Consider the following 15,909-nt stretch of genomic DNA (forward strand, 5'->3'; position numbering starts at 1 on the left):
TCAGTCTACCGGATCCCCTAGGTCGGTCTAACGGATCCCCTAGGTCAGTCTAACAGATCCCCTAGGTCAGTCTACCAGATCCCCTAGGTCAGTCTACCGGATCCCCTAGGTCAGTCTACTGGATCCCCTAGGTCAGTCAAACAGATCCACTAGGTCAGTCTAACAGATCCCCTAGGTCTGTCTACCGGATCCCCTAGATCAGTCTACCGGATCCCCTAGGTCGGTCTAACGGATCCCCTAGGTCAGTCTAACAGATCCCCTAGATCAGTCTACCAGATCCCCTAGGTCAGTCTACCAGATCCCCTAGGTCAGTCTACCAGATCCCCTAGGTCAGTCTAACAGATCCCCTAGGTCAGTCTACCGGATCCCCTAAGTCAGTCTACTGGATCCCCTAGGTCGGTCTACGGGATCCCCTAGGTCAGTCTTCTGGATCCCCTAGGTCAGTCTAACAGATCCACTAGGTCAGTCTAACAGATCCCCTAGGTCTGTCTACTGGATCCCCTAGGTCAGTCTACTGGATCCCCTAGGTCAGTCTACTGGATCCCCTAAGTCAGTCTACCAGATCCCCTAGGTCAGTCTACTGGATCCCCTAAGTCAGTCTACCAGAACCCCTAGGTCAGTCTACCGGATCCCCTAGGTCAGTCTACTGGATCCCCTAGGCAGTCTACTGGATCCCCTAAGTCAGTCTACCAGATCCCCTAGGTCAGTCTACCAGATCCCCTAGGTCAGTCTACCAGATCCCCTAGGTCGGTCTACCGGATCCCCTAGGTCGGTCTTACGGATCCCCTAGGTCAGTCTAACAGATCCCCTAGGTCAGTCTACCAGATCCCCTAGGTCTGTCTACCGGATCCCCTAGATCAGTCTACCAGATCCCCTAGGTCAGTCTACCGGATCCCCTAGGTCGGTCTAACGGATCCCCTAGGTCAGTCTAACAGATCCCCTAGGTCAGTCTACCAGATCCCCTAGGCAGTCTACTGGATCCCTTAAGTCAGTCTACCAGATCCCTAGCTAGGTCAGTCTACCAGATCCCCTAGGTCAGTCTAACAGATCCCCTAGGTCAGTCTACCAGATACCCTAGGTCAGTCTAACAGATCCCCTAGGTCTGTCTACTGGATCCCCTAAGTCAGTCTATCAGATCCCCTAGGTCAGTCTACCAGATCCCCTAGGTCAGTCTATCAGATCCCCTAGGTCAGTCTATCGGATCCCCTAGGTCAGTCTACCGGATCCCCTAGGTCAGTCTACCAGATCCCCTAGGTCAGTCTACTGGATCCCCTAGGTCAGTCTACCAGATCCCCTAAGTCAGTCTATCAGATCCCCTAGGTCAGTCTACCAGATCCCCTAGGTCAGTCTACCGGATCTCCTAGGTCAGTCTATCACATCAATTTTATTTATCCCTTAGGCAATCTTCTGTTAAATTGGGGAAAATTCTTCTAGATTTATCCAATATATGAACAAATAACAAATGGAATACATAGAATATTAGCCATGATATAATTTTATTTTTCATTGTGATGTAAGCACTTAAAATGTTAAGTATGATGTGACATCTACATCCAAAATTTGTTACTTATTATTATGATAAAATTAAGTGCTAGGGTAGCAGTGTACAGTAAAAATGCCAAATTCTGAAAAATATGGCACATGCTTTAGATATGTAAACATTGCCAGTTAACCTTACATATAACCTCTAATAAAGTATATATATTTGAAATCTGTACAACATTTGCAATTTTAATAGAGCTCTGAAGGATAAGTAAACTGATATTTTCTGTGATTTTTAGAGCTGTGAATACCATGGTAACAGCTTAAAAAATTCTCAAAAATTGCAAAATATTATGATATTTGACCCAAAATGGCACAATTCTCTACACAATTTTTCTTCTGAAACCTATTTAAAATTAAATATCTCTATCCCAAAGACAGAATTAATCTTGTTTGGACATATGTTGTAAATTAAGTTTTTCCGCTATCTTACCTTTTCTGTGGGCTTCCATTTTGCGCTGTAGGCCAAACTAGATTTCCTGTGTAAACACACGTTCGGAAAATCCGGATATTTAAAATCCGGAACCAATTTATTGATTTTTGTTTTAATAAATGTGAAGCCTGTATCTACTACTTCATACTGGATATACCAATTATAGTGTACATTTATTTTTTCATTTTTTATACATATCATAATACAGGAGTTATTTGCTTAACAAAAAAATTGCCCATGGCCAGGCTGTCTTACTGTGGTGTGCTACCTAGGCCCTGATGTACTCAGTCAAGAAGTTTTGGGCAATAGTCACAACACTTGTTTTTGTAACGCTCTACTTTACATATAATCATCTCAAATTATCAGCCAATGATTGATCGCTAACAGCACATTGAGAAGTGTATAACCCTTGACATTTTGAAGATAAGCATAAGCTCAAAATACTTATTTTTGTTTATCAATTTAAATCAATTTCTCAACAATATACATATTCTATTACATGTATTAATAATTATTAAATTGTCTTTAGTTTTAATGGATTGCCTCACAGCTTTAGTTTTAATGGATTGCCTCACAGCTTTAGTTTTAATGGATTGCCTCACAGCTTTAGTTTTAATGGATTGCCCCACAGCTTTAGTTTTAATGGATTGCCCCACAGCTTTAGTTTTAATGGATTGCCTCACAGCTTTAGTTTTAATGGATTGCCCCACAGCTTTAGTTTTAATGGATTGCCCCACAGCTTTAGTTTTAATGGATTGCCTCACAGCTTTAGTTTTAATGGATTGCCTCACAGCTTTAGTTTTAATGGATTGCCCCACAGCTTTAGTTTTAATGGATTGCCCCACAGCTTTAGTTTTAATGGGTTGCCCCACAGCTTTAGTTTTAATGGATTGCCTCACAGCTTTAGTTTTAATGGATTGCCTCACAGCTTTAGTTTTAATGGATTGCCCCACAGCTTTAGTTTTAATGGATTGCCCCACAGCTTTAGTTTTAATGGATTGCCTCACAGCTTTAGTTTTAATGGATTGCCCCACAGCTTTAGTTTTAATGGATTGCCTCACAGCTTTCACATTTTAATGGAAGCATTAATACAGTAAGATCCACCAATATTCAAATCTTCCTGTCACCACTTTTACACTCGTGACATAAGAATGTCCTTTCTTTTGTCAAAGCCATCATTCCAACACAATGGTTCTTTTTGTGGAAGTATCTTCCACAATTTCTGCATTGTAGCTAGAAAAGAGAAATTAGAATATCAATATAACACAACTTTATTACTTATAAAACATTAATGTTATCTTAAAGGGCAAAATGAAATCAAGATGATTTATCTCATAGTACAAAAAGCATTTAAAACACAAAAAAAGGTTCAGATACTACATATTCTGCAATCTTAGCAGAACATTTTTGAAACATACTAATATCCCAACATTCACAGAATTTAATATATCTTGTTAAAAAACCCAGAAGATTTGCATTAACAAAATCAGTATTAATGTCATAGAATGACAAAAGAGATTAAAATGTTTTGAACTATAAATTGAAAGGTACTTAATTATGTATTCACAAAATTGAATTATATAAACTTGAAAGTAAAATATTAATGTAAGAGGGTGGACCTACAAGATTTGATTTGTTTTCATTGCTGGTTTGAAATCCACAGCAAGGACATTGTTCATCCAGGTACACTGCGAAATTTGAAGAAAAAATTTGTCATGGAATAGAATACCTACATTACCCTCAATATGTTGATGTTTTTATCTTTTTAAATAACATTATGATTGTGCAAATAAATAATATTATTATATGACTAATTATTTCCTTTCTTCTGATTGGTCAAAACAAGCCTGAAAAGTCTTGATTAAACATGACATTACCTAAATTTCCTACACTTCGGCACAAACCAGTCCAAATTACCAGTTTGGTCTAAATATAAACAATTTGGTTAATGCAACATTCTTCTGCACATTTTCGGCTGAAAATAGAATAGCGGATTTCCGAAATGTCCAGAATTTTCAATGAACAGATGCAATGCTCAAATAAACTAATGCCAAACTTTTACGATTACAGTCGCTTCATCCTTAATTTCAATTTCAAATAGAAAACTTTTTAAATTCTTTTCAATCGGGCTATTTCAATTATTAACAAGAGATCCCAGAGGGATCTTGGCGCCCACCATTGAATGTTCTTCATAGGTTCCATGTCAGATTGAGCTTTTCTCTACTTTTCTCTTCTTCTAAGTCTTACTAATCTGTGTAAATTCAGAAGAAACCTCTAGTACTTTTCAAACAAGGGAAACCTATATATAAAATTGAAGATTTAGGCACCAAGGGGAACCTATATATGGAATTTGAGAAAGATTCCTTCAGTACTTTCTGAGAAATAGCGATAACAAACTTAAATGGTCAAAATCCAAGATGGCTGCCTGTCGGCCATGTTGTTTTCCGATTGGTCTCAAAATGCATTATGCATAACTAGGCACCTGGGGGAACCTACATATGAAATTTCAGGAAGATCCCTTCATTAGTTTCTCAGAAATAGCGATAACAAACTTGAATGGTCAAAATCCAAGATGGCTGCCTGTCGGCCATGTTGTTTTCCGATCGGTTCCAAAATACAATATGCATAACTAGGCACCAAGGGAAACCCACATAAGAAATTTGAGAAAGATCCCTTCAGTACTTTCTGAGGATTAGCGATAACAAGAATCGTTTACGGAGGGACGGACGGACGGAGGGACCACGGACGCAGGGCGATTTGAATAGCCCACCATCTGATGATGGTGGGCTAAAAATAAAAATAAGCTATGTTCTTATGCTGCATGTACATTTGTCAGTTTTTATTCACAAACCGCATTAAAATGAATCAGTGTTTTAACAAATGTTTTGTATAATAAAACAGTCATTGAATCTAAATTAGATTGATACAAGGATTTATCAAACCTTAAAGGTGATATTAACCTCAGCCTCGGTAAATATCCCTTTTGCGGATTGATAAATCCTTGTATGAACCTAATGAAGAGTCGATAACTGTATACTATTACAGGGTATAATATATCTTTACATTGAGTAACATATAATACTATTACAGGGTATAATATATCTTTACATGGAGTAACATATAATACTATTACAAGGTGTAATAATATCTTTACATGGAGTAACATATAATACTATTACAGGGTGTAATAATATCTTTACATGGAGTAACATATAATACTATTACAGGGTATAATAATATCTTTACATGGAGTAACACATAATACTATTACAGGGTGTAATAATATCTTTACATTGAGTAACATATAATACTATAACAGGGTGTAATAATATCTTTACATTGAGTAACAGATAATACTATTACAGGGTGTAATATATCTTTACATTGAGTAACAGATAATACTATTACAGGGTGTAATAATATCTTTATATGGAGTAACAGATAATACTATTACAGGGTGTAATAATATCTTTACATTGAGTAACATATAATACTATTACAGGGTGTAATAATATCTACATTGAGTAACATATAATACTATTACAGGGTGTAATAATATCTTTACATGGAGTAACAGATAATACTATTACAGGGTGTAATAATATCTTTACATTGAGTAACATATAATACTATTACAGGGTGTAATATATCTTTACATTGAGTAACATATAATACTATTACAGGGTGTAATAATATCTTTACATTGAGTAACAGATAATACTATTACAGGGTGTAATAATATCTTTACATTGAGTAACAGATAATACTATTACAGGGTGTAATAATATCTTTACATGGAGTAACAGATAATACTATTACAGGGTGTAATAATATCTTTACAATTGGAGTAACATATAATACTATTACAGGGGTGTAATAATATCTTTACATTGAGTAACAGATAATACTATTACAGGGGTAATATATATCTTTACATGGAGTAACAGAATATACTATTACAGGGTTAATATGATCTTACATTGAGTAACAGATAATACTATTACAGGGTGTAATAATTATCTTTACATGGAGTAACATATAATACTATTACAGGGTAGTAATAATATCTTTACATTGAGTAACATAGTAATACTATTACAGGGTAGTAATAATATCTTACATTGAGTAACAGATAATACTATTACAGGTAGTAATAATATCTTTACATGAGTAACAGATAATAACTATTAAAGGTACAGGTAATATATCTTTACATTGAGTAACATATAATACTATTACAGGGTGTAATATATCTTTACATTGAGTAACAGATAATACTATTACAGGGTGTAATAATATCTTTACATTGAGTAACATATAATACTATTACAGGGTGTAATAATATCTTTACATTGAGTAACAGATAAGGTGTCAAACTATTAAATTGTTCATATTAAACATAATTATCATTCTAAACTATAAATATTAACACAAAGATTTTTTTACATTTGAAGTTTCTCTTCATTGTTACCTTCATAAAGCAGAAAGGTACATCCTATCTCCCTTCTCTTTGCTTCAACATCTTTTAGAGAGATGTCAAGCAATGAATCTCCTGAAAGATGTCTTTCTGCAAACTGAAAATTTACAAAAAGTAAAAGAAATGAAATATTAATAATTAAAGGTAATTTTCAATTGTGACATACATAGATTAACTGTACCATTCACTTTCCAACAAGCAAATCTCTTGATGCACCTTTCAGTATTCTTCGTCTCATCACACTGTCTGCATTGAAAGAGCTTATCACTGACTACAAAATGTTTATAAATTATGAAGTTTAAATAAAAATGCTGAAATTGCTTTAACTCTTGCTTCCAGACAGAAATATCAAATATATAGGGTCCAAATTTACTTACCATTAAACAGTATACTCCACAGTTGCAGCTATCTAACTGTTTAGCATGTGGCTTTGATTCCAAATGCCATGATGTGTTGAAAACCATGCTTCTATTCACATAATTCCTGTAAATATTATAAATCATTAACAATAACAATATATAATGTGAATATTTTAGGATTTTCAGATCTAATAATAGTTTTTGCAAATATTCATATATGACTTTCTCAGTAACCAAAGCTTCTAAAATACCCATGTTAACCGAGTAGTTCAACATTTTAATAGTTAATTAAAATCAAATATTGATATCACAATGAAAGCTTGCCTTTTAAAACAAAATCTGAGCCTATGAGCACCATAGAATGTGCATGTGTATAATGGTCTGGTTTTCGTATTGTTTATTTATCCACTAAACATGTTATTTTTGATAGATGTAAAGTTTTATTATTGTCAATGGTAACTGTGTGAAATATATATATACATGTCTGTTACTTTACCTCCAACTATTGATAGCTCTTCTCTGTTGAAATGCAGTTTCCCCCAGCGGATTATAAAAATAAACTGCCCCTCTTTTTGGTTCCACAATCTGTCAAAAAAAATGCATCACTTAGAAACATGACTAACATTTTCCCTGTAAAACTAAATTATTGACACTGTAACAACCAAACTACACAACACATCATTGTCTGAAATTTGAGTTAAGACAAAAACAAATTTCTCACAAATATTTTATTATGTCATCAAAATTTGAAATAGTGTTGAAATTGGTAATTATTTGTTTGTGTATATCAAAACCCCCTACTGAAAAGATGATATTGGCATCTGCATGGTGATCGATGTTCACTTGAAAATGACATTTTATTACCATTGGTATATATCCAGTTGAAATCTTCCAACCACTTTTTTGGTGTTCCTATGGATTCACTACATTGCTGATGTTAACTGAATTGATTGTTTATTTATCAAAATACACTCTTGCATTTTTCAATGTTGATCAAATGATTTCCATTATACAAAAACATATCTTTCAATAAATTCTCACCACTATATCTCAGTGACCTCCACGCTGGTGATAAGCTCCAATGATACCGTAGTCATACTCCATGACTCTGCACTGAAGTATGAAATTATTGCAATATGTTAATTCATTTTGATAATACATGTATATCAAATAATATATCGGAAGGTACATGTATCAACAATGAAACGCTTGATTTACAATACAAATTTGTTAATATAGGGATTGCATGATATGTTTTAAAATAAAAGCACAAATAAATAAATTTAACAACCAATTACAAATAAAACTATATTTCATTACATTTTTGTATTTGGTTGTTATTTGTAAATTCAAATGAATAAAACTGTAAAACATACCTTCTTATTTGGCACATGTTTATCATCCATCATGTTGGTCATTGTCGATACAACTTCATGTTTGACCTTTAACCCTTTATCCATTTCCTTTTGTGTCAAACAGGCTAGGTAACCATCCATAACCTATAGTTAGCATACAATCAAAATATCACAAAAATACAAATATTTCTTGCAGAAAAAAAATAGATATGATAATATTTGTTTTGGAACTGCAAACATTATATTTGAAGCTTTCTGTACATGTACATACTGCTGCCAAAGATAAAGTTCCAGCTGGATAGATTTCATAATACTAAATACAAAGGTGTTAATTACTTTTCAAAAATAAATACCCGGTACAAATTTACCTGATCTGTCAGCCAATGACCCCTCTTCAAAGATTTGATATCAACATCAGTTAAGTTGAATCCTTATACTTTTGCTAGTATATAATTTGACTCTTCATGCTGATCCCATATTCTGTCAACATGATTTTGTGCTGAAAAATAAAGTTGCAAATACATAAATATGAAATGTTCCATAAAAACTAAACTAAAATGTCTGCATGCATTTGTTTTTACAATTGCTAGATTTTGAGTTTGTGTATGTTAGACATATAATTATGATGCAAACATGAACACGAACTGAAACCTTAGGCATTTACAAAAATTTACAATAGACAAACTTATATAGTTTGAATAACATTCTCTTAAAAAAACATGTACACATATATTAATGTATATTAATAGTAAACCTTTTTGTTGGTCAATGTCATGATCAGTGGATGTAACTGTTGCAACGTTGGTATAGTCACTCCATGAAACATGCTTCTTAGTCCTCTTTTTCTTTAACTTTAACAGTCTTGACATTGGCTGCAAGATACACAATTAACTAATGTTATGACATCATCAACTGACCAATGAAAAATGAAATTTACCGTCAATAATTTTGGAAGCATTTATTTCATTAGTCTATGAAAACGTTTTAAAGTACCTTCAAATAAATAGTCAAATACTAAAAATATTTAAGTTCAAATAAAACTTTGCAAGTGATTTCAATAAGAAAAATTATTTCATAATAATCATGATAAAGAAATCTTTTTCTTGACTAATCGATGATAACACAGCTTCCACAATAATAACCAAAATATTAAAATCAACACAAAAGAAAGAAAAGCTGAATTAGTAAAATGTAACCAAATAAATTGATTTACATTTCTTTTCATCAATATGAAAGCTCTTCTTTGCTGCAGCAGAAGGTTGCTCAATAAATTCAGCATCTTCAGATTTTCGTTTAGTTCCTTGAGAGTTTTGACTGGCTGATGCTGAAATTATGATTAATCACAAACTATAAATATATATTAAGTTTGAATGGTTTTGATAGCATTCATAAATGTTTTGGAAACTGAAATATGCCAAAAATGTCTTATTTTCATAATGTCTTCATTATTACCCTTTCTTTTCATAGCTTTTAAGAATGTTGTTCATGTATTTTCAAAATTTCTGTTTCTTAGGAAGGGTATTTCATAGTGCCATTAGAGGACAGTTGGATACATATGCTAATAATAGCAAAAATGTTTAAATCAATATACCAGAGTTAGTTTCAGCCAATGATTTCATTGCAGCTATACATTCCATCATTGCCTTGCTTGCCTCAGCTTCTTCTTTTGCAAAATCCCTTTGCAAGTGATATTTTCCTTCTTTGACTGAAAGTTTAACAATATGTGTAAAGAATTGTGCAACTAATATAAATTGACTATCCATTCATATCCTAGCAACAAACACTGAATTTCACTTTGACAAGATTCTCCGATAATGTTAGATTGTTTTATAGCAACTATGATCCTAATCAAAAACACTCCATAGTCTTAAGTAGGACTATTGATTGATAAGAGCTTAAGAGCCTATAATCACCATCGAGATCATCTAAAGCCAATTATTAGACCTACAGTCAAACCTGTCTATAGCGACCGCCCAAGGGGAGACAGAAAAACGGTCACTATAGACAGGTTGCCTTTATAGACAGGTCAAAATTATTGCACCAACCAATTTACTTAAACCTGCCATAAATAAATTGTCATTGAACAGGGCATTCAGAAGACAAGTCAGAAGTTAAATAAATGCATAAACTTTATAAATCTGAAGGGTTTAATATTTAATGATTTGTGGACCCAAACACAAAATATAACTCAAAATGGTCTTATGGATATTTTTTTTTAAATATTTTGTTCTGAAATAATGCTATATGTATCTATCAAATTATCTCCCTTTCTTTCATAAATAAAGAAAAAGAATACACAATAATTAATAAATTAATTATATTTGTGTTACTACTAATTATTTTGTGTTATAGTCTTACTTCTTAAAACCAAAATATTTTTTTTTCTGACCCAAATTGAAATCCGGATATTTGTGTCAGTTTACGACTTTTTATTAGTATTGACTAATTAAAGATGGCGGCAGTACAAACGCTAGTACCGACAGCTACGATTAAGAAAGGCATTATTGGCTTTGATGTCAGTAAATCTTGTTGACAGATATGACCAGTGTTTGTTATTGAAGTGATGTATCCTAGTTGTAATCACAAAATTAACTGACCGTGTCAAATGAAGCCACCTGTGCACAGTTGTAATGTAATACCGACACGCATGGTGACCCGACTCCTCTCTTACCGAGCCCCAGGCCAGGGCAGCTAGAGTAATTATAGGCTAACAGGTGGTAGGGGTCTTTTGTTTATATACTCAGGCCAGGGTTGTGGTGGTCCTTTGTTTGTATAATCAAGCCAGGGTCGATGTGTCTGAATTTTCCGGGGATTTTATGAGGGATGACTGCCAAGCAGAAGATGGCTGACAGAAATCGGTCGCTATAGAAAACAAATTAGCGACCGCCGTTCCGAAATCACCGGTCGTTAGCCACATTAGACAGGTAGTCGCTATACAGAGGGTCGTTATATAGTAAAATCTCACGGGGAATCTTAAAACCGGTCGTTATAGACAGGCAGTCGTTATATACAGGGGGTCGTTAGAGCAGGTTTGACTGTATATATGTATGTACTCACCATAAGTAGCTAGAAGAATTAATGAAAGTCTAAGTTGTTGGGCTGCATTTAACTCTGATGGACTATGTGTATGGGACAATGAATGTAAAATATCCACATGATCACCATTCGGGCAAATCTCGTCTAGCATAGTTAAGGCAGTTCTGGCCACCATATCCATTGCAAACTGGTAAGTGCTTGTGCACTTAGCATCTTGTACTAATGCATCCCATTCACTGGCTGACATTGTAGATACCATGTCTGAAGAAACAAAGTAAATGCAATTGTAATATTATTGTATAAATGTGAGATTTGTTCAAGCAGATTTTTTATGAAACAAACAAAAACACATTGTGTCAATTTGAGTCCTAATAAAACATTTATTTATAGTATTACTAAGATTTAAGAATTAATGAATTTACCGGTATTTAAAGTCAGCCTCAAAATGGTAAGCTTGCCCCAATTTGGAACCCGTGGAAATCAATGATTTCACAGTATGAATCATGTTTACACATTGTAAATTTATACTCTCAGATAGTTACCTGCAATGCCCTCTTGAAATTCTTTGTGATGGTCCAAAGCAACAATTCCATCAATTATAATGGTTTCAGATGTGTCTGGGGCTGGTTTTCTCTTTGCTGATCTTTCCTTTCTTTTTCTTGTTTTCACAAGTTTAAGCTTATTGTGAATAGGCTGGCGTTTTTCTGGTTTTGATTTCACTTCAGATTTCTTAGCTGGGGTTTCTTCACATAGTCCATGATTTATGTATAAACCACTATTTACTTTAATGATTTCATGGTCGAGGACATCAACCAAAGAGGTCAGAGTCTCTTCTTTTTGGCAGAGGTAAGTTGCATTGTGGAGAATCGACAACTTCTCACGGCATTTAATAGCAAGTGATTTCAAACCTCTTGGAGTTTTCTTAGCAAGAGGCAATTCCAAAATGGACTCACTCTCAGACTCAAACATTCCTATACCATCAAAACCAAATTCTTCACACAGCACTTCTTCAGTTGGAGTATCTGTGCTGGTAACTGGCTATCAATGGTTAGGGATGGTAAGCTCCTATATTCTGCTGCAATATCCTCCCATGAATAATCTGTGTGTGCAAACACAGCAAACATATGTTTGCAAGGCAATAATGTCCATTGCCAATTGTGGCAGTCACAGCTTGGCATTCCAGTGGGACCATTCAAATTAACTCTGTATGTTGTTTTTTCTACAGATGACTGACTTGACACCTGAAATAAAAATATGTGAACTTTTGTATTATTCCTTGATAATTATTGTGAAAGCTTCATCAAATGAATATACAACAGAATACCTGTAACCTGTTATTTCTTTTCAAACAATAAAAGAATGGTTATCAGGTGGGGAGGTCTGGGTTTGAATCCTCGCCAAAGACCAAAGACGTAATTTGTATGTGTCCCAATCTATTATATTGCAAACAGATATTTAAGGATTGAAGGTAATTTTAACCCTGCATACGATTGCATGAACTCAATTACCACGGAGTCTTGACATGGGGTCATCCTCGGTTCCCCAGGGTATTTGCTCTAGCGCTGAATAAACTTGTTATCTCGAGCAAATGCAGCATTGTACATGTAAAATCATTCATATTCATGAGTAAACATGGGCCAATGAAATTGCGCGTTATCTCCTTTATGGTTACAACAACGCCATTGTATGTGACATCATTTATGTATGATGTATGTGTAAGCCATTACACAACTGAGTAAAATATTTTGTAAAGGAAGCAATCACAGCTTTATGCATATATAATGAACACCCCAAGCATTTGCATCGAGACAACCTAGGGTATTCAACGCAGGAGCAAACAAGAGGCCCATGGGCCTTAACGGTCACCTGATTTTTGAAATATTTCAGTAACAGGTAAATTTGAATGAAAGAATGAATTTCAAAACAAATAAAACAAATGATAGTCAAAAATGTGATTTCCCTATAACTATAGTAAAGTTGATCCCCTCCCCTGGGGCAAACGCGAGACCCCAGGGCTAGGAAATTCACAACGATGGTAAAGCACCTTAAGACCCTTCGATCTGTGAAGAGTATTCAATTCTACCTTATTTGGGCTGTAAGAAGAAGATTTTTAAAATTTCTGTTAATTTGACCCTTTTTGGCCCCGCCCATCAGCCCCTGGGGGTCAGTCAGGGCCAACATGTACATACCATCAAACTGTCATCCCAAGCTGATATGTTAACGAAGTTAGAATGAATTCCAATAAAAATTTAACAAGTAATGGTCAAAAATGTGATTTCCCTATATAAACTATAGCAAAGTTTACCCCCTCCCCAGGGGCAAACATGAGACCCCAGGGTCATGAAATTCACAATTGTGGTAAAGCACCTTAAGATCCTTCCATCTATGTAGAGTATTTGATTCTACCATATCTAAGAGTAGAGAAGAAGATTTTTGAAATTTTTGTAAATTTGACCCTTTTTGGCCCCGCCCCGCAGGCCCCTGGGGGTCAACTAGGGCCAACATGTACATACCATCAAAGTGTCATCCCATGCTGATAATTTGATACAAGTAAGAATGAATTCCAATACAAATCCAACAAATAATAGTCAAAAATGTGATTTCCCTATATAAACTATAGTAAAGTTTACCCCCTCCCCAGGGGCAAACGTGAGACCCCAGGGTCATGAAATTCACAATTTTGGTAAAGCACCTTAAGACCCTTCCATCTATGAAGAGTATTTGATTCTACCATATCTGAGAGCAGAGAAGAAGATTTTTGAAATTTTTGTAAATTTTACCCTTTTTGGCCCCGCCCCGCAGGCCCCTGGGGGTCAACTAGGGCCAACATGTACATACCATCAAAGTGTCATCCCATGCTGATAATTTGATACAAGTAAGAATGAATTCCAATACAAATCCAACAAATAATAGTCAAAAATGTGATTTCCCTATATAAACTATAGTAAAGTTTACCCCCTCCCCAGGGGCAAACGTGAGACCCCAGGGTCATGAAATTCACAATTTTGGTAAAGCACCTTAAGATCCTTCCATCTATGAAGAGTATTTGATTCAACCATATCTAAGAGTAGAGAAGAAGATTTTTGAAATTTTTGTAAATTTTACCCTTTTTGGCCCTGCCCCGCAGGCCCCTGGGGGTCAACTAGGGCCAACATGTACATACCATCAAAGTGTCATCCCATGCTGATAATTTGAACCAAGTTAGAATGAATTCCAATACAAATCCAATAAATAATAGTCAAAAATGTGATTTCCCTATATAAACTATAGTAAAGTTTACCCCCTCCCCAGGGGCAAACGTGAAACCCCAGGGTCATGAAATTCACAATTTTGGTAAGGCACCTTAAGACCCTTCCATCTATGAAGAGTATTTGATTCTACCATATCTGAGAGCAGAGAAGAAGATTTTTGAAGTTTTAGTCAATTTGACCCTTTTTGGCCCCGCCCTGCAGGCCCCTGGGGGGTGGGGACCATATAATTCACAATTTTGGTTCACCCTCGGCCATGGAAGCTTCCTGTAAAATTTCATTGAATTTAGTTCAGCGGTTTTTGAGAAGAAGTTGAAAATGTAAATTGTTTACGACGCACGACGCACAACGCCGGACAAAAGGCGATTGCAATAGGTCAACTGAGACTTCGTCTCAGGTGACCTAATAAACTAGGGAATAAAGGATGGACAAGGGGTATTCTTTCATGAAATACAGAGTTTGTTTGCTTTTCTGAAGATATACAACATGACATGCTAAGGGCATTGCTTACACAATAAATACATAAAGAATCTAAATCGATGTCCTTATCTTTATCAGGCACCAGCCAGGTTAGGCTTACAGGGGCCACACAATTTTTCTTTGTATAAATTCTTCAGCTGCTACAAATTAAAATCTTTGAAAGACAAGTGTCATTTTTTCATGAATTTTATTCTCGCAAGCAGTGTGTATTTGCATCTTTGGCTAGTTCAAGAAACCCCCTTCTGTATCTAATTTTAGAAAGATATTAATTTGCCGGAGATTTTTCACATTGGTCGTAGAAGATGCTATTTACATGCAGGTCTCATTTACTAAGACAAAGAAGAACAACTGTTACCTGTAAATAAAAAATTCAAATTATATTAAAGAGTACCTGGAATGAACAATCACCAAGATGCTCAACGTCCTTCTTGCCAAACGTTTCACAGAGTTCCATTTTGGCCAAACAATGTTTAATGAATTAAGTTGGTCTGTTATGGAGGAAAACAGGCACCTCTGAGTCAAAAGTCCTTCCAATATAATCTGTTAATATGGCATTTTCTCTAATGAACCTAAAGGATTTACAAATATATCATCATTTTCAAAATAATATTTATACACATACCTCCCACTAAAATAAAATTGTTAATACTTTTGTTTATTAGAAATTTGTTTAATTTCCACTTATTAGGACACTGTTCTAACTTAAAAAAATCAAATTTTAATTAATTACCTTTACATCTATGCATTTTAATTGTATCTCCTGTCTATCAGATTTACGAGTTTACAATGAACAAGGGCCCAATGGGCCCAAATCGCTCACCTGCAATGCAGTGATCTTTTCATATATGGATCCTGCAGTTATTTGAAAGCATGCTACAGGACCAATATAATGTCTGTCTGCACTTTGGCTTTTCACTAAAAGTCATTTAAAGATTTAAGTATACTTGATACGACGTGACCTTGAATGTGAGTCAGGGTC

General features: G+C 34.9%; 2 protein-coding genes across 2 annotated transcripts; both read right to left on the minus strand.

The window, feature by feature from the left end:
• Nucleotides 1–1,479: 1,479 nt before the first annotated feature.
• On the minus strand, nt 1,480–12,202 carry LOC117321125. The gene is made up of 14 exons (XM_033875594.1): nt 11,745–12,202; nt 11,224–11,463; nt 9,758–9,871; nt 9,380–9,490; nt 8,921–9,038; nt 8,535–8,665; nt 8,188–8,310; nt 7,853–7,924; nt 7,308–7,396; nt 6,830–6,935; nt 6,447–6,549; nt 3,599–3,663; nt 2,244–3,208; nt 1,480–1,591 (listed from the first exon to the last, which is right to left on the minus strand). Exons 1-5 carry the CDS (start codon nt 12,169–12,171, stop codon nt 8,998–9,000), a joined length of 933 nt encoding a protein of 310 aa, XP_033731485.1. The 5' UTR covers nt 12,172–12,202; the 3' UTR covers nt 1,480–1,591; nt 2,244–3,208; nt 3,599–3,663; nt 6,447–6,549; nt 6,830–6,935; nt 7,308–7,396; nt 7,853–7,924; nt 8,188–8,310; nt 8,535–8,665; nt 8,921–8,997.
• On the minus strand, nt 12,146–15,535 carry LOC117321126. The gene is made up of 2 exons (XM_033875595.1): nt 15,322–15,535; nt 12,146–12,443 (listed from the first exon to the last, which is right to left on the minus strand). Exons 1-2 carry the CDS (start codon nt 15,382–15,384, stop codon nt 12,174–12,176), a joined length of 333 nt encoding a protein of 110 aa, XP_033731486.1. The 5' UTR covers nt 15,385–15,535; the 3' UTR covers nt 12,146–12,173.
• Nucleotides 15,536–15,909: the final 374 nt, after the last annotated feature.

The sequence above is a fragment of the Pecten maximus genome, unplaced genomic scaffold (genome assembly GCF_902652985.1).
Source record: "Pecten maximus unplaced genomic scaffold, xPecMax1.1, whole genome shotgun sequence".
NCBI lineage: Eukaryota > Metazoa > Mollusca > Bivalvia > Pectinida > Pectinidae > Pecten > Pecten maximus.